General features: G+C 44.9%; 1 protein-coding gene across 1 annotated transcript; it reads left to right on the top strand.

The window, feature by feature from the left end:
* Positions 1 to 17,530: 17,530 nt before the first annotated feature.
* Positions 17,531 to 25,503, top strand: Npy4r2 (neuropeptide Y receptor Y4-2). The gene is made up of 2 exons (XM_048421617.3): positions 17,531 to 17,937; positions 22,447 to 25,503. Exon 2 carries the CDS (start codon positions 22,504 to 22,506, stop codon positions 23,683 to 23,685), a length of 1,182 nt encoding a protein of 393 aa, XP_048277574.1. The 5' UTR covers positions 17,531 to 17,937; positions 22,447 to 22,503; the 3' UTR covers positions 23,686 to 25,503.
* The last annotated feature ends 2,098 nt before the right edge of the window (positions 25,504 to 27,601 follow it).

The following is a 27,601-nucleotide window of genomic DNA, read 5'->3' as shown; positions in this document are numbered from 1 at the left end:
AAACGCGTTTTAAAAAGTCTTTGTTACAAATAGCACTGACAGAGCTGGAGAGATGGCTCTGCAGTTAAGAGCATTAGTTGCTCTCCCAGAGGTCCTGGGCTTGGTTCCCAGCACCCACACTGTGACTGAGAAATTCTAGTTCCAGGGGATCTGACACCCTCTTTCTGGCTTCTACCGTCCCTGAATGCACATGGCACACTGACACACATGCAAGCAAAACACACCCGCACATAAAGTAAATCCGAGGAGACAACACTGACAATATTAAACGTTGGTTTCTTTGTGGACAAATAGACCATTTCATGTACTTTTGGTGGAGCTGTGCAATGGGACAAACACATTGGCAGAATTAAAAAATAATCCAAAAGCTGGGTTGGTGAAAGGGCTCCATCAGTAAGTGCTCGTCACACACATGAGGACCTGAGGTCCAGCATTCTGGTGAAAAGCCAGGGAGGTGGCTGGTGCACCCGGTCATGCCAGCACTGGGCAGGAAGAGAGAGATCCCTTGGGCGTTTTGAGTTGGGCACAGAAGGATTAGGTTACACACTCACTGGGCAAAGGTCAAATATTTGTGCTCACAATTTAAAAATGTAACTAAAACCAGAAATGAGATGCGTAGTACCAAACTAGAGGAAAAGGGGACGAGATACCTTGGCTTAGTTAACAAAAGGGTGGAGAAGAAGATAGGCCTAGCAATGAAGGCTGACAAACGGATGTGCCAAGTGAGAGCATTGGAATAAATCCAAAGACAGCAACAGTTACTATAAACATGGCTGTAGTTAGCTCATTAGAACCATGAGGGTCACAGTAGATAAAATCCTCTTAACCAGCAATGTGACCACTAAGAAACCAATAAGAGTTTGAAATATAGGAAACGAAAGAAATCATAGACAGCTGTTTAATTTAGTTAGTCAGCACCATAAGATGTGGCCAGGTGTGTGTATGCAGCAGCAGTCATGTGAGAATCAGTTTAAAAGGACTTAGGTTCTGGACACAGTAACTTCTATTATTGTTGTTGTTGTTATTTTATATTTAAATGGTTTTCTTTTATTGAAAATAGATTTTTTTCTCATACAATATATCCTGATTATGGTTTCACCTTCCTCTTTTCCTCCCAGCTCCTCCTCCCCTCCCCTCCCCTCCCATCCAGATCCACCCCCTTTCCATCTCTCATTAGAAAATATGGGATAATATTAAAATAAATTATACCAAGATAAAGCAAAAAACTAGCACATCGGAATTGGACAGTACAAACAAACAGAAGAAAAGAGTCCAAAGAAGGCACAAAAAATTAGAGACCTACTTGTTTGCACACTCAGGAATCCATAAAAACACTAAACTGGAAGCCATATATATGCAAAAAACAAAATATAAACAAAATAAAATTACAATAAAAGGAATAAAATTAAAAAAGTAAATAAGGGAAGAGCCCCTACACAACATTATGAGTCAAGGAACCTCTGAAAATGCCGTTGAGGTCACTTTTGGTTGTCTATCTACTGCTGGGCATTCAGGCTGTCCGTAGAGTAGTTTGTTTCCCCAGAGAGACTCCCTTGGAGAAAACTGAATTTTTATTTGCAAGTGGTTATCAATTGGAGATTACCTGTAGTTTAGGGATGGGTGCTTGTGTCCAGGTCTCTTCCCAGGATATTTGGTTTTCTGTCTTCTTGTACTTTGATAGACATCTCCTTTAGGTTAAGGACATTCTTTTCTATGATCTTGTTACAAATATTTTCTATCATGTCTTCAGTGGCTGAGATTTTTTTCTTCCATCTCTTGTATTCTGCTGGTAAGGCTTGCTTCTGAGGTTCCTGTCTGGGTTTTCTTTCTTGGTTCTATTTCCACTTTCAGGGCTTGAACTGTTTTATTCATTTCCTTCCACTATTTGTCTGTGTTTTCACAAATTTCTTCAAGGGATTTATTCATTTCCTCTTTAAGGACCCATATCATAATCATAAAGATTGTTTTTGTCTTTGTCTTCTGTTCAACTGTGCCGCAGTACTCAGGGCCTGCTCTGGTAGAGTTGCTGGCCCCTAGTGGATTCATGTTGTCCTGGCTGTTATTGATTGTGTTTTTATGCTGGCTTCTGACATCTAGGTTTGAGAAGACTGTAATTCTAGGTGTTGGCATCTGACCTTGTCTTTGTTGGGTGGGTGGTTTTTTTTTTGTTCCTTGGTTTCTGTTACCCTGTCTGGTTCTAAGGAGAGTATGGTGGCTGTGTGTTGCCCAGTAGGAAATTCTTCTGGGATCCCGTTAGATGTGGTTACTGGAGGTTCTGGGTGAAATGTGTTTCTAGGTATTGGAGCTGACACTTGGGAATGGGGACGGGCTGGGAGGAGAGCTGAGCGGGTTCACAAGAGGGAAGAAAGCAAGGTGTTCTATTAGGATCTGCTTAGTCCCTTGGGAACTGGACAATGGCTGAGAGCCACAGCAGGGAGTCTACTACACAGCCTGGGAAGAGACCGGGGCATTGGATTTGGAGGATTCAGGGAGGATGAAGATCTGAGACTTGCCCAGTTGTGTCATTGGCCTGCTTGCTTCTCTGTCAGGCTTGACTGGCAGGTTTCCAGAGAAGGCCTAAAGAGTTCTGGGCTGGGGTAACAGGAGGAGTCATGAGGAAGGCTGAAGGGCATCCGGGTGATATTCTATTGTACTATATTGTATTGTTTTAATAAAATGCTGATTGGTCAGTAGTCAGGTAGGAAGTATAGGCAGGGTGACCAGGCAGGAAGTAGAGGCTGTTGATGAGAACAGAAGAATTCTGGGAAGAGGAAAGACTCAGTCTGTAGTCATCACCTAGATGCAGAGTAAGCAAGATGAGAATGCCTCACTGATAAAAGGTACCAAGCCATGTGGTTAACGCAGACAAGAATTATGGGCTAATATCAATTATAAGAGTTAATAAGAAGCCTGAGCTAATAGGCCAATCAGCTTATAACTAATGTAGACCTCTGTGTGTTTCTGCAGGACCAGATGAGACAGAAACCTTGGCCAACAAGGGTGAGAGTGGAGAATAGCAGCATTAACCATCTGGGCTGGCAGCATCAGCATCTGGGGTAGGAGCAGGGGGTGACATTGTTAATCGTCTGGGGAGGAAGGCAGAGAAGGTGTTAGCTACACAGCTGGCATCTCTTATCTTTTCTTCCTGTGACCTAAGGAGATTACTTTCCAGCTCAGCTTCTTACAGCACCACATACAGTGAAGGCAAACAGGGAAAGGTTTATTTGGCTTACACTTCAACATTACTATTCATGGAAGGAAGTCAGGAGAGAAACTTAAACAGGGCAGGATCCTGGAGGCAGGAACTGATGCAGAGTCCATAGAGGAGAGCTGCTTACTGGCTTGATCTCCTGGGTTGTTTAGCCTGCTTTCTTATAGAACTCAGGACTATCTTCTCAAGGAGGCTCCACCCACAACTGGCCAGGCCCTTCCACATCAATCACAAAGAAAGTGCCATACAGGTTTGACTATAGCCCAATTTTATGGAGGCGTTTTCTCTACTGAGGCTCTCTCTTCTCCAGGGACTCTAGCTTGTGTCAAATTGGCATAAGATTAGCCAGCACATAAGTCAAGGGATGCCCTGGAGCTGGGAGTCACTAAAGTGTATGCTTTCCTTGGCGGCTCTGGCAGCCAGATTTTCTTTTAGAGTGTTTGCTGGAAGACAGACCCTTGTTCTTTTCTAACTTTGAAGTCCTGGGTACCTCCCTCACAGTAGCCTTCTGCATGGTAATTAAAAGTAACTTAATGGGAAGTACACTTGAATGCATTGGCACAGGGAACCACTTCCTAAATATAACCCCAGTAGTACAGACACTGAGAGAAACAATTTATAAATGTGACCTCCTGAAACTGAAAATCTTCTGTAAAACAAAGGACATGGTCAACAAGACAAAATGGCAGCCTACAGAATGGGAAAAGATCTTCATCAACCCTACATCAGACAGAGGGCTGATCTCCAAAATATACAAAGAACTCAAGAAGTTTGTCATCAAAAGAACAAATAATCCAATTAAAAAAAAAACTGGGTACAAACCTAAATGGAGAACTCTCAACAGAGGAATCTAGAATGGCTAAAAGACACTTAAGGAAACGCTCAACATCCTTAGTCATCAGAGAAACACAGATCAAAACAGTTCTGAGATTCCATCTTATACCTGTAAGAATGGCCAAGATCAAAAACACTGATGACAGATTGTGCTGCAGAGGTTGTGGGGTAAAGGGAACACTCCTGCATTGCTGGTGGGAGTATGAACTGGTACAGTGCCTTTGGATATCAATATGGTGATTTCTCATTAAATTAGGAAGACCCAATAATACCACTTTTGGGTATATATCCAAAGGATGCTCAATCTTACCACAAGGACATATGCTCAGTTATGTTCATAGCAGTATTGTTTGTCACAGCCAGAACCTGGAAACAACCTAAATGCCCCTTGACAGAAGAATGGATAAGAAAAATGTGGTACATTTACGCAATGGAATACTACACAGCAGAAAAAATAATGACACCTTGAAATTTGTGGGCAAATGGATGGATCTAGAAAACATCATAGTGATTGAGGTAATCCAGGCCCAGAAAGACAAATATCATATTACTCAATCATAAGTGGCGTTTAGACATAAAGCAAAGAAAAATCAGCCCACAATTTACAATCTCAGAGAACCTAGACAACAAGGAGGACCCTAAGGGAGACATGCATGGATCTAAACTACATCTGAAGTAGAAAAAGACAAAATCTCCTGAGTAAATTGAGAGCATGAGGACCTTGGGAGAGGGTGGAAGGGTGGGGGAGGGGGAGAGGAAGGGAAAGGAATGGAGAAAAATATAAAGCTCAATACAAATTTTAAAAAGCAATTTAAATATTGTTATTTCTTAGCTCTCTTAGTCTTTTGTACTCTCCCTAGCTTTTAATAGGCTTTTATCTGTGTTAACTGTTCTACAAAGGCTACTAGCATCACTGTTACATGCCTCTTTTTCACCTGTGCTACTACATGCTACTGAATTGATTTCATTTGTGGTTTTCCTCAAAGTTTCAATTATTTCTTTTGTATAAGACAGATCTTTAGTGACTATTGGTCAGTGCGGTTGAAGAGCGATGTAAGAGTCCAGAACGAATCTATTTATTTCCATTTTTGGTTTTAGTTTCTTAAGAAAGGATCTTACTCTGCACTCTAAGCTCATCTGGGACTCACTGTGTAGTCGAGGCTAACCTTGAACTCACGGCATCTTCCTACCTCATCTTCCTGAGTTCTTTGACTTTCTATAGCAGAAAGATCAGAGCAGGTGCTGAATAATCTTGCCATTATCTGTATTATTTTTTCTTTCAGACGTTCCTTGGCGTATTTCTTGGCTTCTTCCTTCTGTTGGAACATTTTCATGTCTTTAGCTAACCCATCAACCCAGAGGTAGCTCCAAAGCTTTGCCATGAACTTGGACTTTTTTTTCCCCCTTTGAAATAGGGTCTAGCTGTCTAGCCCAGACTGGCATGGAACTTGCTATGTTATGAAAGCTGTCTTCAAACTTAACAATCTCCTGCTTTAGCCTTCCAATTGCTGCGTCTGCATGTGTGTACTACCGTGGTCAGCTGTAACTTGTATGATGTTTTACTTTTTTGTTTTTTTTGCCTGCCACCCAGCTCCCAAATAAATCACACACGGAGGCTTATTCTTAGTGATTAATGCCTGGCCTTAGCTTGACTTGCTTCTTACTAGCTTTTTTTTAATTGATAAAATGATTTTTCAAAGATTTTTTTAATACAATCTTTTCTCATTTTACATAGCTATCCTCGTTCCCACTCCCTCCCCTCCTCCTGCTTTCTCCACCTTTCCCCAACCTCACCTCCCCATCCACTCCTCAGCCAGCTTTTCTTATTCTAAATTGTCCCGACTACACAGTAACACAGCTGTAGAGTTAAACAAACGCAGTGTAAACAAAAGTCATGCACCTGAAAATAATATTCCCTAACATTTCTTTTTTTCTTTCTAAACAAAAATGAAAAGTTCTAACTTTAACATAGTAAGACTGTATACAGTAAGAACATGTGTCAAGTAAATATTACATTCACAATGTACAGAATTCCAATTCATGTGTCTGGTAAATTTGAAGAAAATATTTCATAATCTATCCTATCTTAGTAAATCCAAAATTTTATACCTAACTTACTATCATATCTAAGAAAAAACAGCAACTATAACTATCTAGTCTTTAACTCCCTCAAAGGTACCAGAAGGTTATAATATTATTTAAGTAAACAAAAAATACATTGCAAATGACTTCCAAAACCTCTATAAATAATAGATATCTGGCTGCCTGGACAGTCACCCAAAGTTTCATTGCAATGTTGGGGCATTCATCTTCAGCCAGGCCCAGAGTATCTGGCAGACTTTTCAGTGAAGCAGGAAATTTGAAAGACTATTTGGCCTATATTGGCCATTTGTCAGTCATTTTCCTCTGTGTCCTGCAGAATGTCTGGCAGTTTCTTCTGTGAAGCAAGAACCCTGATGGACAATTCCATCTTTTTCAGTCTGGAAAATTTCACTGGTCCCTTTCCCATGGGTCCTGCATGTCCAATTTATACAGTATATTGTCAAGCAGTCCAAGCAAGAGCAGCTTCTTGCCCAAATGGTTAATCTTGCCACAATGACAGCAAACTCCATCATGGGTTTCTTCAATATCCATAATCTCTGAAGTAAATTGGTGTGGCCAGGGGCAGATGTATTTCATTGTCATGAAAATCCCTAAATTAACAAAACATTTTAAATGCTATATTCTGTGGGTCTTTGAATGGTTTGAAGACCATCTATTGATCTAAAATATATCTCCATATGATCTGGAAAACATACCTAGAATATCTACAAATTTGATTGTTATAGATGACTAACTACTGACCTGTGTTTGATTGTCCTGTGTAGTTCATAATAATAGCTTTCAAAAAGTAGAATTTTACCTTACATTTTTAAATTTACTGCATAGGCATAATACCTTAAACAAGAGCAAAAAATACTGTAATGAAATAACTTTAAATTGATATCAATATACAAAATCCTTTAAACAAGAGTAGAAACATACATACAGTGTATTGTAACAAAAATTACCTTAAATTTGTATCAACATACAAAAGTCCTTTAAACAAGAGTAAAAGCATATATACCATGTAACAAAATTGACTTTGAATTTGTACCCATACACCAAAATCCATGCCAATGCAAAATATCTGAGATTAATAGTTGTCTTTTTATCCTATACTTCTCTAAATTCTAACAAACATCCATGACCAACCAAATAACAAAAGACCACCCATATCCCACTCCTGGGGATATGGACGTTGTTTTCTCTAGACTGCTTCCTGCTGAATGTGGGTGAAGGTATCTTTGACTCAGTGGTTAAGAGCACTGACTGCTTTTCCAGAGGACCCGGGTTCAATTCCCAGTACCCACATGGCAGCTCACAACTGTTTGAAGATCCAGTTGCAGGGGATCTAACACCTTCACACCAATGTACATAAAATAAAGTTAAATAAACCATAAAAAGTATTTTAAAAAAAAGAAAGAAAGTCTGAGGTAATGGCCAAGCTGGGAAGATCTTTTATAACCTTTGTTGATAGATATGACCTGTCAAGTTTCAGGAGGTCTCCACCAATCAAACCAGATCCAAACCAACCTGGAACGAATCCACAACCTCTTGTTTCCTATGGCAATAAAAGCAAAACCTCTTCTCCAAAGCATTTTTGATGTCCATTTGACAAATATATTTTTTGCCTTTTTTAAAGTTAAGGCATTCTTAAAATATCTAAGATGGTTTATTCCCACAGTTCCTCTTTCAATCACAGATCTCTTGGCAGCTGTCCTTTGTTTTTCAGCAATCAAAAACTTCAAAATCCACACAATAACATACAAGATCCAGACTCCCTGTGTGTTTCCCATCTTTACGTGACTTTTTTCTTTTACATTACTTTTACTGTCTCTTTAAAGACTTTATTATTTTTAGTCTATTTATAACTTTCTATGATTGCCTATACCCATTGTCTTCTTAAGACTACCCACATTGTAAAGCACACTGGAACCTGTTTAGAGGTTTTTCTGTCTCAACCTCTTTTACAGTGTACCTCACCCCTTTTTGACTGCAAAAGCTCTAGACTGTTAAACTAAACCTGGATCCTCCTGGAGCTCTATAGGCTGGCTTTGCCTGCCCTCAGTTGAGTCATAAAAACCAAGGCTAAAGCTTGCAGCTTGGTCAGAGGTTCATAACCGAGAACTGCATTAAACCTCCCCAGAGCTCTAGAATGCTGATGCTTAACTGTGGCAGGCATTATTACTTTGTTTTTTGTCCCTACTTAACATACTGGTATTGCTGGGTCCTGAGGTAGGTTGGTTCCCAATTTTCTGAGATATTGTCATACTGACTTCCTGAATGGTTATACAAGTTTGCATTCCCACCAACAATGCAGGAGTGTTTCCCTTACTCCACATCCTTTCCAGCATAAACTATGGCTGATGTTTTTGATCTTAGCTATTCTGACTGGTGTAAGATAGTATTTTAGAATTGTTTTGATTTGCATTTCCCTGATGGCTAAGGATGGTGAATATTTCTTAAAGTGCCTTTTGGCCATTTGTGAGTCTTCTTTAGAGAATTCTCTATTTAGATCTGTGCCCCATTTTTAAATTGGATTATTTGGAATTTTGGTGTCTAGTTTCTTGAGTTCTTTATATATTTTGGAGATCAGTCCTCTGTCTGATGTAGGGTTGGTGAAGATCTTTTCCCATTCAGTAGGCTGTCTTTTTATCTTATCGACTGTGTCCTTTGTTATAGTTATACAGAAGCTTCTCAGTTTCAGGAGGTCCCATTTATTTATTGTTGCTCTTATTGTCTGTGCTACTGGGATTATATTTAGGAAGTGGTCTCCTGTGCCCATGCTTCCCATGTTCTCTTCTATAAGGTTCAGTGTGGTCAGATTTGTATTGAGGTCTTTAATCAATTTGGAGTTGAGTTTTGTGTATGGGGATAGATATGGATCTATTTGCATTTTTCTACATGTTGACATCCAGTTATGCCAGCAACATTTGTTAAATATTCTTTCTTTTTTCCACTGTATAATTTTAGTTTCCTTGTCAAAGATCAGGTGTTCATAGGTGTGTGTATTAATATCCTGGTCTTCAATTCAATTCCATTGGTCAACCTGTCTGTTCTTATGCCCATACCAGGCTGTTAGTTTTTCTTTCATTGCTGTAGCTCTATAATAGAGCTTGATGTCAGGGATGGTGATGCCTCCAGAAGTTCCTTCATCTTACAGGATTGTTTTGGCTATCCTGGGTTTTTTATTTTTCCATATGAAGTTGAGTATTGTTCTTTCAAGATCTGTGAAGAATTGTTTTGGGAGGGGATTGCATTGAATCTATAGATTGCTTTTGGTAGGACTGCCATTTTTACTATGTTGATCTTAAGATCCAAGAACATGGGAGCTCTTTCCATTTTCTGATATCTTCTTCAATTTATTTCTTCAAAGACTTAAAGTTCTTGTTGAACAGTTTTTTTCACTTGTTTGGTTAGTGTTACTCCAAGATATTTTATGTTATTTGTGGCTATTGTGAAGGGGGATGTTTCTTTGATTTCTTTTTCAGCTTTGTTATCATTTCTATATAAGGGGACTACTAATTTTTTTGAATTGTTCTTGTATCCTGAACATTACTGAAGGTATTTGCCAGCTGTAGGAGTTCCCTGATAGAGTTTTTGGGGTCACTTATATATACTATCATATCATCTGAAATGGCAAAAGTTTGATTTCTTTCTTTCCAAATTTGAATTCTCTTGATCTACTTTTGTTGACTTACTGCTTTAGTCAGAACTTCAAGAACTATGTTAAATAGATATGGAGAGAGTGGACAGCCTTGTATGTCTGTGTCTTTGAGAACTGTTCTTGGTCTGCTCTGTATTGATGCTGTCTGTGTCTCAGGGAGCCACTGTGGCCTCCCTTGGCTCTCTCTCTTGTCCCACTCTCTTGGTCTGATCTCTTGGTTTGCTCTCCTGGTCCACTCTGTGCAGTCACAGCCTGTGCTTTACAGTTTCTCTCTGGGTCCTCTCTGTATAGTCACAGCCTCTTGGTCCTCTCTGATGATCCTCTCTGTAGTTGCACCCTGTGTTTTAGAATTTCTCTGAGGTCCTCTGAGGGATAGGAGGCTTTGTGGGCAGAGTGGGACTTATAGTTTACAAGTGGGATGGGGTGTTAGAGCAGCCTACCTGCAGGAAGCTTGCCTGCTGACTGGCTAGAAAAGCTCAGCAATATATGTGTGCACGTGTGCACGTGTGTGTGTTTGTGTGTGCACGTGTGCACATGTGTGTGTGTGTGTGTGTGTGTGTGTGTATGGTTTGACAGTGTTCCAGGCTTCCACTGAGGACCATAGGATGTGTCCCCCATGAATGGGAAGGGGAAAAACTGTCCTTTGTCCACACACAGATGCCTCTACTATTGCAGTTCTCTGTCCGCTCTTCCCTGTGCCTGGGGAGGTGGGGGTAACTCTTGCTGCTGGTACTCCAGTTGGATTTAGCTAATGGGAAAGATGTGCAGGATCCTGGAAGTGGAAGCTGGTGTGTTTTTTATTTGCATTGTTTTCGGACAGAGTCTGGGAGCAGTGGCATAGCAGGCCCTGTGAAATCTGCATCACTCTCCTTCAGCTCAGCGAGCCTGGTTGCCCCTCTCATTCGGAAGCTGCGGAGAGGCACTGCTTCCTGCTTTTGCTTGTGTCCAAGGGCCTCACCTCCAGGCTTTAGTCCTCACCCACCCACTTCTCTGTAAGTTACCTTCCCAAAAGAGTCTCTTCGGTTGGCTGCTTCCTACCTTGACTGTGACTGTCATATTTATATTTTGTGGTCGGAACTCTCTCTTCCTAGAAGTTTTATTGATGGCATAATGACCATTTATGTTAATTGTCTACATTTATGAGTATTTATGCTAACCATCTAGGTTTCTTGTTTTTACTTGAGCTTTCCCGCATTTCTGTGATTTTGTTCCGGAGCACAGGACATTTCCTTAATCCATTTTCTACTTTTTGAAGTGAAATGTTATGTACTTATGTAGTATTCACTTTTATTCATTTATTTTTGAAATAGGCTCTTGCTATGTCACAAGGGTGGCCTTGAATGTATGATTGTCCTGCCTTAGCCTTTGGCGTGTTTGGATTGCAGGACTGTGCCGCCACAGTTGACTTGAAATGGCCTATAATTTTCAGCAATTGTGTTTATTTTCAAGGGTCCTTTCTTGTCTTTTTCGTTTCTTTTGCTTCCTGTCAGTCCGCTTCTGTTGTATGAATGCAACCTCGTCTGTAGTCTAAGGACTAATGGGAAGCTTTTGATCTCTTAAAGCGCTTTTCTTTTTGAAGTTAATTATTTTGTTATTCATTTTGACACATCCTCTCTGCAATGTTGACTTTCTAACCATGCAGGTGGCTGTTTATGGGAGTCAACAAACAAGTTTACCCTGGGTGATGTGGAATTACTGCACCTTCCAGGGACAAGCGGAACAACTTTTACCATGGGGACTTTGTGCTTTTGGGCCATGCTTGAATGGCTTGCTTAGGATGAGCAGATGTGTGTATGTGTATGTGCGCACGTGCGTGCATGTGTGTGTGTGTGTGAATGCACAGGAGATAGAGAGTAAAGGCACATTTCACAGCTGGGTCTCCAAAAAATGAGAACGGATTTTCTTTGCGGGAGGCTTGAGGAGTATTATATACAAACTAACTCACAAGTAGTCCCTAAACACAAAGAGTGTTAAATGGAGAATAAATTCCAGAGAGACAAAAATAAAGGCCTCAAAGGAAAATGTGGTCAGGGTGATTTTAACTGTTCACCATGCCCGATCTCCAGGTCTCAATAGGACTACCATGGGATAATCCCAAGAGGCAAGTGAGACATGATGTGGTTCCCAATAGGATTTGAACTATAAATGACAGGGGCTGCCTGTTAGGAAGGGTGGGCCAGGTATGTGGAAACTCAGGAAGAGAACATAGCTCATCTCTGCGGGTGCTTTTCACATCTCGTATTTTCTCACAACAACCCTTTCATGTTTCAGTTGTAGCACTACTATAAGCCATGAGATGCCGTCAGGGTCCAGACTGTGACCACTTCCCACACAGGCTGTCAGAGCAGGGACAGCAGCGGTGAGTAGGCCTGACTCTGAGTCTTAGGAATCCCCCATCAAGGAGAAGTCTGTCTTCTGACTCTCAGCTTGGCTCACTAGTTGAAGGAACATACGGACCTTGAGTGAACCAAGAACACTCATGGATTAGAAAATGCCCTACTGGCAGCAGACTGGAGGGTGGCATTCGCCTGAGGGATCGCTGCTCCCCCTGTACTCCAAAATGATTAGTGGAGCACATTCTGAGGGATGGCAAGTGAGGCCGTTTCCAAGTCACTAAGGAAGGTCAGGCGAGCCAGCTCTTCCTGTAGCGGAAGGGAAGTCGCACCTGGGGATCGGAGATGCAGCTTGTCTGCAGAACTTTGCAGATGGTTCAGCTGACCATGGACGCCAGAGAGTGGGAACGCTCCCGAGGTTTCCACGTGGGCGCTTTAGATGCTCCACCCCTGCTATGGCAGCGGTTCTCAACCTTCCTAATGCTGTGACCTTTTAACACAGTTCCTCATGCTGTGGTAACCCCAACCATAAAATTATTTCATTGCTACTTCAAAACTGTAAGTCTGCTACTGTTATGAAATGTAATGTAAATCTCTGATATGCAGGTTAGCTAATATCTGATCACCCCCAAAGGGGCTGTGACCCACAGGTTGAGAACCGCTGTGCTAGGTCTGGCTCTGATGCCACTAGAGGGTGCTGTTCCTTTCCCTAGCAGAGTCAAAGTATCTAATACCCAGTGCCTAGCATGCTGGCCACACTAGAGATATAAGAAATGAAAAGTACCTAGGTCGTATGGTCTTAGAAAACGACCTTTGATCCTGGGCTCAAATTCCAGTCCTCCCAGGTACAAGTTGAATTGGTTGGAGGATACTGCACCCTTCAAAGCTCAGTTTTCTCTCCTGTGAAAGCAGCTGATCATACCTGACTAGGCAGTCAGGACTTTAGGAATAGGGCAAGTACTCTTGCCCGGCACAGGGATGTGCTAATTTCACTGCCTGCTGAGCTCCGTTGCTAGCATTCTCTAACCCATAGGTGCTCAGGCTTGTGAAGCTGGGCAGGGGTTCTCAGATGTGTCCATGTGGAAGCCCTCCTCCGAAAGCCTTCCAGGCAGCCCAGACCCTTTATAACTACTAGGTGAGGTAGTAGTGACAACATCCGAGTTGCTGCCTCTGCACAGGGACCGGGTGTTCACAGATCTCTGCTGAAGTTGAGTGGGTTCCACACAGGCAACAATTTCAGCTGTTACCCTTCTAGAAGCCACCATTATAATCAGCCCTGGAAAATTCCTCTCTCCTCTGTCAGAGGTGCCTTCACGTGTGCACCAATGCAAGGCCTGGATGACAGGGAGGAGAACTGTGCCGGGAAGACAGACCGAGGAGGCAGGCGGGGCTGGAAGTCGTGGGAACGCATTATGCAGCAGGGCCATGGAGGGTGGCCTGAAAGAGAAGCAGCTTATTGGCAGCCTGTCCACTGGGAGGAGCGGGGTCCTGAGAGAGGAGGCAACTGGCATAAATAAATCCACAGCCCTTGAGCAGACACCTGAACAGGTAGCAGGGTCAGTGTCCTAAATTGCCCCGCGCTCGGCCTCGCCTGCAAGAACCATGCGGTACACATAGGATCCTTCTGTAGAAATGCTTTATGTCTCTTGGGAGCTAGAGCATAAGCCACATGGCGGAGACCCAGATAAGATGGAACCCATCCCTTATAAAGGAAACAGACCCTGCTTCGGACGTGTCACTCTTGGATTGGTCAATTGTCCATAATTCCAGGTGAATGCCTCGGGAGTAGGCGGGGACTTAGTGGGAAATTACTGAGCACATGTGCGTTTACCTGGCGGTGAAGCCGGATGTCAGCGCCATCTTGATAATGGATAATGTGGCTGTGGCCTTCTACATCTCCCCCTAATTTTACTTCTTTGCAGAAAGGCAACTCCCTAGGAAGGTAAAGATAGAGGTCGCATTTCCCAAAATGAAAACATAAAAATGGGCTTACATGGAATCTGTTCCTAGGCTCATGACATCTGGAACCTATCCGGCCTGCCCTCTGTCAATTTTTTGGGAAAGGGAACATATGGCAGGAAACCCTTATGCAGAGCGACTTATCTCTCAGAGAGGGTCATTCTCTGTGTGATGTTCTTCAGCTCCATAACCTTTAGGGCTAGCTAAGCCAAGCATTTCACCCTGTGCCATGGACCATAGTCCTAGGGGTGCAGGAGCTGGTTGGCTTAAACCTTATTGCTTTAACATAGATAACCACATATCAAAAGAGGCTCCCTGTTCCAGGGCAGCCAGCGCTGTGCAAAAACCATTATGTCCCTAAGACTTTGGGATTTGAGTCAGCAGACCATCCAGAGGAGAAACATTATTTCATAGCATAGGACCGTTCCAAAACATTTCCACCCCCACCCATTCTTTGAAGTAGGGGATGAAGGATATAATCCAGGACTGGAATTCTTTGGCCAAGCTTATGTCCATTCGTGTGGAGTTGATTGTCATGATGGACCATCTCAAGGAGGACAGCAAATCATCAAAATTTTCCTGCAAGATACAAAGACAATTTTCGGGACAAGTTAGCCATTTTTATAAAGTTTTCATATGGTACATTGGTCACATATAAGGCTGGAGTTTTTCATTCATAGCCCAATTGGGCAAGCTGTCATAAGATATCCATCTGTTCTTTATTTTACCTCTAATAGATGTATCTATGGTAGCCTGTTGATCCAGGGCTGTAGCCATTGTGGTAGATAACTGATTGAGGGTCTTTGTTTTTTATGATATAGGCCGTGTTGCCCCAGTGGCGCCTAGGAAAAACCCAGGCCCTATTTGTTGATATTAGGTTTAAGATTTATTGGCTCCCGTATTCCTTGCCGGTACGGTGGCCTTCGGTTCCAGAGCCCGCCCCTCCATTCTCCGGGGCCAGGAAGTGGTGGCTCCACCCCGACGCGTCCCTGCCTTCCACGCAGGGCTAGCCTAGTTTTCTGAGGCTGTGTTGGTGGGGGAGTGTGGCGGGAGCCGACACCGAGGCGGCACAGGCCGTAATATCTCAAGGTCCGGTCTGCGCCAGAGCCAGAGCCGCTGTGGCTCAAGGGGCCGATGGGAGAGGCGGCGAATAGGGCCGCTTCCTTACTAGCAAATTCTCAACATCTGTGCCATAGCAAAAGCGGCTGTAAACTCTCATAGATCCAGCCAACGACCCAATTACCCCAAAATCCAAGGGCCCTTTGCATCCATCTCCCTGCGGATCCTGAAACACCAGACAAGCCAAGCGTATATATAGTAATCTTTTAGGAGGACTTGAGTTCTTAAAATCTTAAGTCGCATTATGTAGATGTAATACGGTATTGCCTGTTTACTGTGTCTAAACCTTAATTGTGCTTTTATTATGATAAATACGACCAGCCCTGCCTGAAGTCAGCATCATTTAGCATAGCCAAATGGAATCAAAGCCATTTTACCCTCAGAGACCAGCATAGTTTTAGGTACATTGTAAGCCTTCTGGCCCGGCTGCCTGTGGCACCGCTGTGACATCTTCCAGGCCAGGCACCAACCGAGCCGCACCAATTGAGCCGGCGCAACGTGCTCCCCACCATAGCCATAGAGCAAAGCTCCGTTCCAGCCGCCCTCCAGCCCCAGCTGCACCCATTCTGTGCCCAAACCGGTGTACGGAGCAAAGCGGAATTCAGAGAAGCAGGCTTGTTGCTCTGCAAGGACCTCATTTTATTGGGCCGCTGCATTTTAGGGGTAAACATTATAACATTTCAGGAGGTCTCGGTGATTCAAACCACGTGGATCTCAAGCACATACTTAGGCTCCCATCCTCCGTGGAGGCGAAAACAGAACCTCTTTCCCACAACATCATATCCTTAGCAGTTTCTAAATTTAAATATCTTTCTCCTATCCAGTACATAAAAGACAACACACATAACATAACATAAAGCTTTTGACCTTGTAAATCAGCCTTCTCCCCCATCTTTACTTTTTTAAAATCATTGGGGGGTCCTTTTTAACTTATTTTTTTTTGTTTTTTTTATTTTTTACCGGAGGGTCATTTTTTAATTTATCTGGGTGCACGCATAACCTCCCATTGCTGCTTACTTTTTGATATGCTCTCTGGACTTTAGAGCGTACCTCTTTGAGCATGCATGTCTGCAGTTTTGAATCCTCCTTGTGTCCAAGGGGTCTTCGGCGGTGTAAAGGTTTTTTTTTTCTTCCCGGGTTTCGGCACCAGATGCCCCGCGCTCGGCCTCGCCTGCAAGAACCATGCGGTACACATAGGATCCTTCTGTAGAAATGCTTTATGTCTCTTGGGAGCTAGAGCATAAGCCACATGGCGGAGACCCAGATAAGATGGAACCCATCCCTTATAAAGGAAACAGACCCTGCTTCGGACGTGTCACTCTTGGATTGGTCAATTGTCCATAATTCCAGATGAATGCCTCGGGAGTAGGCGGGGACTTAATGGGAAATTACCGAGCACATGTGCGTTTACCTGGCGATGAAGCCGGATGTCAACGCCATCTTGATAATGGAGAATATGGCTATGGCCTTCTACACTAAATCTGGTTGCTTCTTCTGCAGAATGACTTCAGGCAAGTTGCTCAGCTGGGGTCCTACTGCTTCACTCGGGAGGCAGGAGATGTGCATTTCTCAGAGCTGCGGTGGTGATTAAATCAGGTGATTGTTATACAGTTATCAGTGCCATCAGTGACAACTGAATGGCCACTGGGAGCCCCAGAAGAGTTTGCAGGGAGGTGTGCATACCTAGTATTTAGGAGGCTGCCCTAGAATTGGCTATGTTATCCCCAGGAGGTACTCTAAGTGCAAATGTGACTTTACCATGTGGCCTCTTGGGGGAGGAGGAGGGGCTGCATTAGTGTGTTAGAACAGCTACCTGGCTCCTTACCTAATCCTCTGCCACGACCTTGAAGGGCTGTCTGGGACTGTCCTGATTGCTTTTCTGGAAGTCCACCTCTTTCCTTCTAACCACACTACCCTAATGCTCCCAGCTCTGCCTTAATCTTTGCTGTGCCCTCCGCTTGGACCACCCGTCTAAAGAGGACGCAGGTCCACTTGCTCTCTGGAATATCTCATTTCTGTGCGGACCCATCCCTTGTCTGCTTCTCCAAAGCCTCAGAGCTCTGGAATGATGTCAACTCTGGAAGACACCTTGGACCAGATTGTCTCACTCAGCTATGTGTGTCCAGCGGGACCAAAAAAGTTCACAGCTGGGATTAAAGACGTGAACCACCACACCCCACTGTAGGAAGGCACAATTTCTTAAACCCCATTCCATGGGTTGAGAAAACTGCGGTTGAGGGAGAGGGAGAGAGAGGGAGAGAGCGAAACGCGAAACGCGAGCGCAAGTGGTGTAGTTCGTCCTCAGGCTGCAGGGTGATGCGTGGGGCCGACCAGTGTGCAGCCTGCACCTAGTTGTTTGAGGGCTGGCGGTGGGTGCGGCTCCCGAAGCGGGCGGTGCTAGAGTTTTGTGGGCAGGCGCGGACCGGGACTCAGGCTGTGGACCCAGGCTAAGGAACACAGCTCTACTGCGGGAGGAGCAGGTGAGGCCAGTGCCGAACCATTATTTCGCGCAGCGGGTTTGGGATGCTGCCGGAGAGGGGGCCGAAGAGCTCAAGGCATTCTCCAGGAAGTTGAACGCGCTGCTGATGCTTGGCCCGGCACCTGGAGCAGGGTTGCTGGTGGGTTTCCTAGCCGGGGCTTGGCGCCTCATCTCCGAGTCGTGGAGCTCCCATTTCTGATCTTCTCACCTGGGACTCGGTAACCTGATACTTCACCAGAGTGCATCCGAGAAAGTAAGTTGCACATTTGAAGTGTTAAAGTGTCTGCAGGCAGGCATTCAGAGCTGGTGGCTGGTTGTGGAGATCGTCCTCTGGGGGTTATAGAAAGTGTGTTTTTTGATTTTCCTTAGATGGGCTAGGAAAGGGTGTAGCCGATCTTTGGGCTGGGGGCGGCAGTGGGGGTGGGGCTGGTGCAGCGCACTCACTTCCATGCTTCAAAATGAAATCCAGGCAGGGTTTTGCTGACCTTGCATAAAGTGCTCCCCTTCCACCTGGGGTCATCACCCTTGCTAGTTCCTCGGGGACTTAACGGCAGCAGCCCTGGGAAGTGAATGTGGTCACCAGGAGGAGAGTCAAGTCCACACCTGTTTGAAAAAGGCCTAGGGTTGAAGAGGCAGGCTATTCATTGTTGGTACCGCCATGGAGTGGGCTTTTTGAGCTCTCTTGTGGGATTACAGGCCAGATAACTGTCTAACAGATGACAGGGCTTCCAGGACACCCTCTCAGGTGTCTGAAGCACATCCCAGCATTCCTACAGGCTCCCTGGGACCTGCTCCACAGAAGATCAGGTCGGGTTTTGTCAGTGGGTTAGGGATATTGTCTTCAGCATCCACTGACACAAGGTCGCTTCTTGTTCAAATTCTGTGTTTAGCAAGATGGGTGTCAGGGAAATCAAAGCCAGGTTGGCCAGGGACCTAGTTCTGCTTCTTACGAACTGCAACCTTGGCCAGGGCCCTTCATCTCAGTAGGCTTCCTCTTTAAAATGGAACCAATGGGGCTGGACAGATGGCTCAGTGGTTACGAGCACTGGTTGCTCTTCCCAAGGACCTGGGTTTGATTCCCGGCACCCATGTGGCAGCTCACAACCATCTAGTTCCAGGAGATCTCATTTACGCTCTTTCTGGTTTCTGTCAGCACCAGACATGCATGTGGGATGCAGATACACATGCAGACAAAACACTCATACTCGTAAAATAGCAATTAAAGTTTAAATGGAGCTAGCATTAGATAGGACCACATGAATTTGCCGTCTTTACAGCTCAACTACTGAACATGCCATAAGGATCAGCCTAGTAATGCCTTTCTGGTTGGACTATGGTTATGGCTTACAGTTCAGGGGGATGAAAGTGAAAACCGATGTCTTTTCTGCATTATGTCTCCTAGGAAACACGAATTCTTCTTACCCCACTTCTTGAAGAAGGGGTACCTGTAACCTGCCTTCCAAAACCCCTTCAAAATGCCCCGCTCTGTTTCTCCTACTTCACTTGGCTCAGCTCTTTTCCAAGTCAGGTCTCCTTCAGGTTGTCCATGGCTCAGAGAGAGATTTTTGTGTGTTGGTTGCCACTGCCTTATTCTCCGTGTCTATCTGGAGCTCCATCTTTAGGCCAAATGGTGGAAGAAGCATGTGAGGCTTGTTTTCAGTCATCACAGCTGTTATTGGCTGTGGATGGGGTTGGTCCTCAGCTCTGTGGTAGGAAGAACAGGAGTGTGACCCCTGGGGTCAGAGGGGTCCTGCCTTACAGATAGGACAGGGCATGATGGTACCACACGTGAGAGCTGTTTAAGGCCAGTGCTGGTAAAGGACCAAGGTGGGTAACGGGTCCAGGCACAAGCCTTTGCTGAGATTGGGATTGGTATTTCTGGATTGGTATCGGAAAACTGCAGTCAGGGGGACTCAGATGCCTGGTCATGAGCTTGTGTTGTCATTTGTCCTGCTGGGAAATGAAGTCACTTAGGATGGAGTTGGTGGAATGAGAAAGGAATTAATATTTGATTGACAACTATGATGATCCAGTTTGGCCTTGAGTGCCTCTACCTCCAAGGAGGTGGCAAAGAAAGTTCCTGAAGAGAACCTTTTCCATTCATCAGTTCCATTGTTTGCCTGAAGAAGACAGAGACTGACTTGTTCAGGGGCTAGGAGCAACAAGTCCCGCCTTTCCACTACCCCGGCCTCTTTGCCACCCTCTGCCCTAAGACTGAGTCAGACTGCCCTGTAACACAGGTGCCATCCTCTTTTCCTCCTTTATATCACTGAGAAAACCAGGGTTTAGAAAATTTCAGTGACTGACAAAGCCACTCTACGGATAGGTGGCGGAGTTGTTGTTATTTAAGCCCAGGACAAATGTATAGCCTGCTGGCCTGTGTAGGATCCTGGCACGACCCTTTGCTCACCTTTTACACACATGTGATGGTTCCATTTGTGTGGGAGAGAATCCTGCCTTTGACCTCAGAAGCTCTCTGACAACCTGGGGTCTAGGCTGTGTCGTGGTGTCCCGGATCATAGGCAGCTACCCCTGTGAATTAGAAACCAATGGCTTCTCTGAGAATAAGAACATGGGCCAGGGAAAACTCTGAATGTTGCCTTTAAATGCCCCCTTTCTTCTGTCTTGGCTCTCTCAGAGCCTCAACCTACCCCCTACATCAAAGTGACTTTTCTGGAATGCACATGGCTTGGTGGCAGCCTTTCAGTGGCTCCCCTGTCTTTCCTGGTCTGGCTTATCTCTCCAGCCTCGTCCTCTCTTCTTCCTTCTATCTCCTAGGATTCAGCTGTCCTGAACTACTTGCCTGTCTCAGGAGGCTGCCTTCCTTCCTACCTCTGAGCCTCTGTGTGCTATTTCCTGTTCCTTGAACTCTCCCCTCTCCTTTGTCCATTTTCAGCCTGTGAATCTAGGTTCCACACCATCTCTTTTCTTTTCCTGCCCTTAGCTGCCTCTCTGACCTTCTAGGTCACAGGTACACATACTACCGACTGTGGCAATAGCACCATAGCCTTGAGGTCCATCTGCATTCCCAGTGATCAGTTTCTCTGGCCTGGGAGAGACATGGTTGTGTAAGTCATTTCCATGGCCCCTGTCCTTACCCTAGGGCTTGGCCCTTGTTGGTCGAGCAGATGATCAAAGCAATAATCCTCATCTGGTGCTTTCCCTGTCCGCTAACTTCCCTCTGGTGGTGCTGGTGCTGCCCTACACTGATGTCCTCGCCCTGGCTGATGGTCAGACGGGTTCTTGAGCTTCTGTTCCTTTTGCTGCCTTGGGGCCAGAACATGTGCCACAGATTCGTGCAGCTGTGACTTCCTTTTCCTCTCAAATCCTAGTCCTTGTGTTTGCCCTGTTAGATTTCATCCTGTTATATTTGGCCAAATGCTTTTTGTTCAGAAGACTGTGGTGCCAGCCAACCTCAGAGGGCTGGCAGTCTAGATAGTCAGAGTAAACGGTCATTCAGATTTCTTGATTTTGTAGATGGCCAGGTGAGACTGACTTCTACAGGTCAGGTCAAGTCAACAGTGTGTGACATTTGTGTCAGCAGGAAAACCAATTTTTACTCATTTCTGGTTAATTTGGCCTTTCTGTCAAAACTGCATTTGATCATGAAGATAAGTGTATATTGAAAACAGATGTATACTTAAAAACAGGCATGACTAATCTATGGCATCAAAAATTCAATCAAACAGACTACTGTGCTACAAAGAGCATTTCTCAATCATGTGCAGCCAGATTTTACATGCTGCTTGTTAAATACAGATTCCTTAGACCCATCCCACATCCCCTTAACTGGTTCTCCTGGAGAGAGGCTTTGGAATCTTTACTCTGAACACATCCCTGCGATGACTCTGATGTCCAGTAAAGGTTGAGAACGGCAGACTTGTAGGATTAATGATGCCTGGAAAATCCAAGTGATGGTTTCCAGGGAGGTGTGCAACAACCGGGTAGGCGACCCTCCATGCCAGACTGCCTGTCACTAGCATTAGTGCTTGAAGGATTTGGAGTCCAGGATCGGAAGAGTTGGTTTTGTTTGAGAATCCCTTTGTTCAGGAAGCCCGAGTGGAATGGTACCCAGATGCTAGCGGGTAGAGATATGTCAGGTGGCTGTGCTGTAGGGAGGGTGATGAGCATCGTGTGTGTGTTGGTGGCCAGCAAGGCAGCACAGAGAAGGCAGTGTACTGACTCATCAATCTGTAGCCATGGCGGTCTTCATCTTCACCGTGCGCCACCTCAGGAACAAGGATGACAGGGTGTTGGAGTCTGAAACCAAGCCCCAAAGTTCAAGTTCTGACAAGGTCACTGAATGAACGTGAATCTATTGCTGTCTTTGTTGGGATGACACAACTAAGGGTTTTCTATGCTCCAAGTTTTTTTTTTATCATCAAAATAGCCTCAAATCCTGAGGCCAGAAGGAGTTTGTCAGGCAAGTTATGGCATCAGACAGTCAGATACCTTATTGGCTGTGAGAGTATAGGCAAATGACTTCCTGTATGGCTATGAGGTTTTCCACCAATGAACTAGGTTGATAATACTTGTCAGAATAAAGTAACTAATATGCAAAGCACTGAGCGCAGGTTCTGTCATGTACAAGTGCTGCCTACAAGGCAGTGATTATTGGATGCCAGTCTCTTACCTTAATGCTTATATGATAGCTCTCAACACCATGGGATAGAAGGAGCCAAGAACCTTCTCCCTCACCCTTGCTCTTGCCTGGTTCCATTCTAGAGGCATGATCCCCGAGTCCTGTTTGTTTGCTTTGCAGGCTGCACCTCTGAACTGGGCCTCCAGCCTGGCGTTCCTGGATCTTCTCACACCCACCATGAATACGTCCCATTTCCCAGCCTCCCTGTTCCTGGATCTCCTCATACCCACCATGAACACCTCCCATCTCCCGGCTTCCCTCTTCCCAGAGTTCCTACAGGGTAAGAATGGGACCAATCCTTTGGGTTTCCTCTACAACTTCTCTGATGGCTGCCAGGATTCGGTGGACCTGTTGGTCTTCATCATCACCACCTATAGCATTGAGACCATCTTGGGGGTCCTGGGAAACCTCTGCTTGATATATGTGACCACAAGGCAGAAGGAAAAGTCCAACGTGACCAACGTGCTCATTGCCAACCTGGCCTTCTCTGACTTCCTCATGTGCCTGATATGCCAGCCACTCACAGCCACCTACACCATCATGGACTACTGGATCTTCGGTGAGGTCCTTTGCAAGATGTTAACTTTCATCCAGTGTATGTCGGTGACAGTCTCCATCCTTTCGTTGGTCCTCGTGGCCTTGGAGAGGCACCAGCTCATCATCCATCCAACGGGCTGGAAGCCCAGCGTTTTCCAGGCTTACCTGGGGATTATGATCATCTGGTTCATTTCTTGCTTCCTGTCCTTGCCCTTCCTGGCCAACAGCATCCTGAGTGACCTCTTCCACCGCAACCACTCTAAGGCGGTGGAGTTTTTGGAGGACAAGGTGGTCTGCATTGTGTTCTGGCCCTCAGACCATCACCGCCTCATCTACACCACCTTCCTGCTGCTCTTCCAGTACTCTGGCCCTCTGGTCTTCATTCTGGTCTGCTACGTACGCATCTACCAGCGTCTGCGGAGGCAGAGGCAGGTGTTCCGCAGGGACACTTGCGGCTCACGAGTGGGGCAGATGAAGCGGATCAATGGCATGCTCATGGCGATGGTGGCTGCCTTTGCAGTGCTCTGGCTGCCCTTGCATGTGTTTAACACCCTGGAGGACTGGTACCAAGAGGCCATACCTGCTTGCCATGGCAACCTCATCTTCTTGATATGCCACATGCTTGCCATGGCTTCCACCTGTGTTAACCCTTTTATCTACGGCTTTCTCAATACCAACTTCAAGAAGGATGTCAAGGCCCTGGTGCTGACCTGCCACTGCAGGTCACCCAGAGGGGAGTCTGAGCATCTGCCCCTGTCCACTGTGCACACGGACCTCTCCAAAGGATCTCTGAGGCTGGGAAGCAAGTCTAACTTCATATAGTCCTGCCTAGGCTTTTCCCTGCTGTTTTCTTTTGACAGACTCTTTCACTTAGCCAAGTAGACACATTGCAAGCTGGGCTAGTATCCTGCTATTTTTGGCATTGGGAATCCAGATAGGCTAGCAAAAGACTTGAATTTTGGCATCCAGACTGTTTAGCCACTTGCTTCTGGGAGAATTTTGAGTCCAGATTCTGCAGATCATACAGTGAACTTTGTACTTGAGCTTCAGGGTATTACAGTCAGAGATGGTGGACTCTTAATGCCACTCAGCACAGATGCCTGGCCTATAAACCTTCATCCACATCCTGAGTGTTCATCTAACTTGCACGGGCTATGTTTTATGCTCTTTGAAGGGATGCTGGGGGTCCCAGTAGCCTTTGACAGAGGCAGATTCATAGAAACAGTTTCAGGGGTTTGGGAGTCTGTTTAATGAAGTACTTGCTGAAAGGAACAGGGCTACAATGAATGTGACTCTGTCATCTATGGGGGTCAAAGTTCAGTGTCTCTCCTGGCTGCTGAACTGGGTTCGTGGCATCCTCAATGTGTGAACTAGACAGCTTGTCCTTAGAAAGAAGGAAATGCCAAGATTGCTCTTGGCCCACATCAGACTGGATATTGAGGCTTATTTCTGTCTGTGTATTCCAATAAAGTGAATATACTAGTCCCAAGAGAGACTGTCCACACACTGAGCAGAGTCTGGTAGGCTTTCTGGACTTGGTCCCTTACCAAGCATATGTGCAACTGACATCCAGGACAGGTGCTTTTGGCCACCACTTCCTGCTAGCTTGTCTCAGCTTTTGATCACACCTCCAGTTTATCTCCTTTGTTCTTGGATTATGAGATTTGTTTTCTTTTATATTTTTGAAATGGGATCTTACTATGTATTCTAGGCTGGCCTAAAGCTCCTACCAAGCCTCGTGTACTGATTAAAGCTGAACCCATCACACACATAGTGAGAGATGAGTGAGGCTCTCTTCTCTGTGGCTGTTGCTTATTATCTCAAGTTACTGACTTTGAGCAAAGCTCAGATTTCAGGCCCACCCTGGCAAGGTGTGTCCAAACTGCACACATGCACACCAGACACTTGCACAGACACACATGCATACACACACACACACACACACACACACACACACACCAAGCAAGCAAAAATCTGAGGCCTCAGACTTCTTTGGATACTGTTCTGGTTCCTGGAATTTTTGCTTATATTAATAATAATTCATTAATTAGGCTCAATGGGGCCAAGGTGCCAATGGCTCAGATTAGGTATTAAGTGAAGGTATTAGGAATTGGGATGCTATGTAGAAGCTCCTCTGAGTGTCTTCCTGTTTTCCTCCCACCTTGGTTAGGATGACATTAGCCTATCCAGATGACTGTCTCCTGATCCTGGTGTCTAATGGCCCTTGAGATATCTTGATTAACAGCATCCTTGATGTTTACCAACTTAAGCATATTCTGAAGACCAGCAGCCCTGGTACCTGGTCTGAGGTTAGGTGTTGGGGGCTGTTAGACATGCCGTCTTCATTGCAGATGTGTTGAATATGAATCTACATTTGGCCAGAACATGTAGGTTAATTGTAGGCACACTGAAGTCAGGAAGCTTTACTCTTAGAAACAAGTCATTCTGGGGCATGAGGTTGTTGGGTGAAAACCTGCAAATGTACACTCTAGGCTCTGAAGCAGATCCATGTTCTGAACATCTCTTTAAATGTTGAATTGCCGATAAGATAAGCTCTGTTTTGGCTATCGTTTCTCTGGCTGCATGTGGACATATTTCTTGTGAAACTTTTTCAGTATTTCAATAAATACTTGCCAAATACATAGAGTACGTTCTGTTCATAGGGAGCCTGCCCTTGTTATCCTGTTCTGCTTCATGTAAAAGTATACTATTAATAGCTTTCCATTGGTTTTGATAGCTGCTTACCAGTTCAGAAACTGCAGGCACCTCTCAGTATTTCTAGGTAACTCCTCGCAGCGGGTGGTTGGGGCTCCTATGGCAAATGCAGAGGAGCATTAGGGTTAGAACTGAAGACTGTTCCCACAAAGCAAGCCTCGGAGCTCTGAGACTGTGCGAAGCCTTATCAAATCCTGGCAGTAAGCGCTCTGACTCTAGCCTTTTCCTCTTAAATAAACGACCTTTACTTGCTTGATAAAAGTAATCCTATTCAAAGGTAAACATATTCCAAAATAAAGTGAAAGAAAAAAATTGTTTACAGTTCCATTGTTTGAATGATGGAACCATATAATCACTGGTCATATTTTTGGGACTCATTTTTAGTTAGTTTATGCATATGTCTGTTTAAAAAATATCATTGAGATTAAATTGTATATGTATTGATATTTATTTATTTAAAAATTATTTTATCTTGAATTGTGTGTAAACATGGGCATCATGTGTTGGATTGCAAACATGAGTGCATGTGCCCAAGAAGGCCAGAGGTGTGAACTCTGGGTCTGGGATTATAGACAATTGGTTATCCAGCACCTGGTGATGTGGGTGCTAGGAACTGAACTCAAGCCCTCTGTAAAAGCAGTATCTGCTCTTAACCCCAGGCATTTTCTCAACTCTAGGCTGCAGCTGAAGATTTACCATTTACCATTACCAAAGTCTTCGTCCAGAGTTACCTGTTCTAGAGGATATCTCTCTTCTTTCTCCTGTGATCCACCCAGCTCTGGGAACACTGACTTTTCTAAGTTCAGCTGCTATCTCTCTGTGAGGCTGCAGGGGCTCCACATGGCCATGGAAGACTGTGGTTGTGGTGTGGATAAGAAACGCCCAATGTAGGCTCATGTATTTGAATACTTAGCCCCCAGGAAGTGGAACTGTGTGGGGAGATGGAACCTTGCTGGAGGAAGTACATCACTGGGGGTGGGCTTTGAGGATTTATAGCCCTGTCCCACTCCCTGCTTCCTCTCTCTTTTGACTTCCAGCGTGTAAATGAAATGTGAGCTTTCAATTGCCTGTTCCTGCTTCCACTTTTCCCCTACATGATGGACTCTGTCCCTCTGGAACCAAGCCCTTTGCTTTCCTATCTTGTTTTTCACCAGGGTATTTTATCACATCACCAGCAAGGTAATACTGCAACGGAACACTTCATCATCGAAACGGGGTACTTGAGCCCTGGTCATGATCATTCTGGTACTGCAGGAAAAATTACCCCAGACACAGGAATGTGAGGGGTCCAACCCTTTAACACAGCTTGACCCCAACGGTCTCTCTCTCTCCAGCCCACCTTTCCTGTCCTTTGCTTTCTATTACATCATATAGTCTCATTGCAAAGGACACACAGTTCCCCAGCATGCCCGGGCTTCACACTCTGTTTATTTACTCCCATTGTTTTTCCCTCCTGCCTCCCCGAAACCCTCCATCCCCTCAATGACTGATGTTTAACTTACCATTTAAGTAAATCTAAATCCTACTTTTCCTTCAAAACACGGGCCCACTGTCACTATTCATTATTGCATTCATCCAACAATTACTGATGGTTCGTTAGCAGCAGGAACATGGCGAACAAGACTGAAAAAAGCATCTAAACTGAGCTTCTTAATACTGCCTTTACTGGCCAGTTTTGTGTGTCAACTTGATACACAGAGTTATCAGAGGAAGGAGCCTTAGCTAAGGTTCTTTCCCTTAAGCCGTGATGAGATCCAGTTGTAAGGCATTTTCTCAACTAGTGATCTATGGAGGAGGGCCCAGTCCACGGTACCATCTCTGGGCTGATGGTCCTGCTGAGCAAGTCCTGGGGAGCAAATCAGGAAGCAGCTCCCCTTCATGGCCTCTGCATCAGCTCCTGCCTCCAGGATCCTGCCCTGTTTGAGTTCCTGTCTTGACTTCCTTCAGTAATGAACAGCAATGCTGAAGTGTAGGCCAAATAAACCCTTTCCTCCCCAACTTGCTTTTTGGTCATGGTGTTTTC

The sequence above is a fragment of the Myodes glareolus genome, chromosome 5 (assembly GCF_982192425.1).
Source record: "Myodes glareolus chromosome 5, mMyoGla1.1, whole genome shotgun sequence".
NCBI lineage: Eukaryota > Metazoa > Chordata > Mammalia > Rodentia > Cricetidae > Myodes > Myodes glareolus.
Note: the sequence above shows the minus strand (reverse complement) of the source record. Positions and strands in the feature narration are given on the sequence as shown.

Coding starts and splice junctions, on each gene's coding strand:
- Npy4r2 (XM_048421617.3), top strand. CDS start 22,504: ATGAATACGTCCCATTTCCCAGCCTCCCTGTTCCTGGATCTCCTCATA.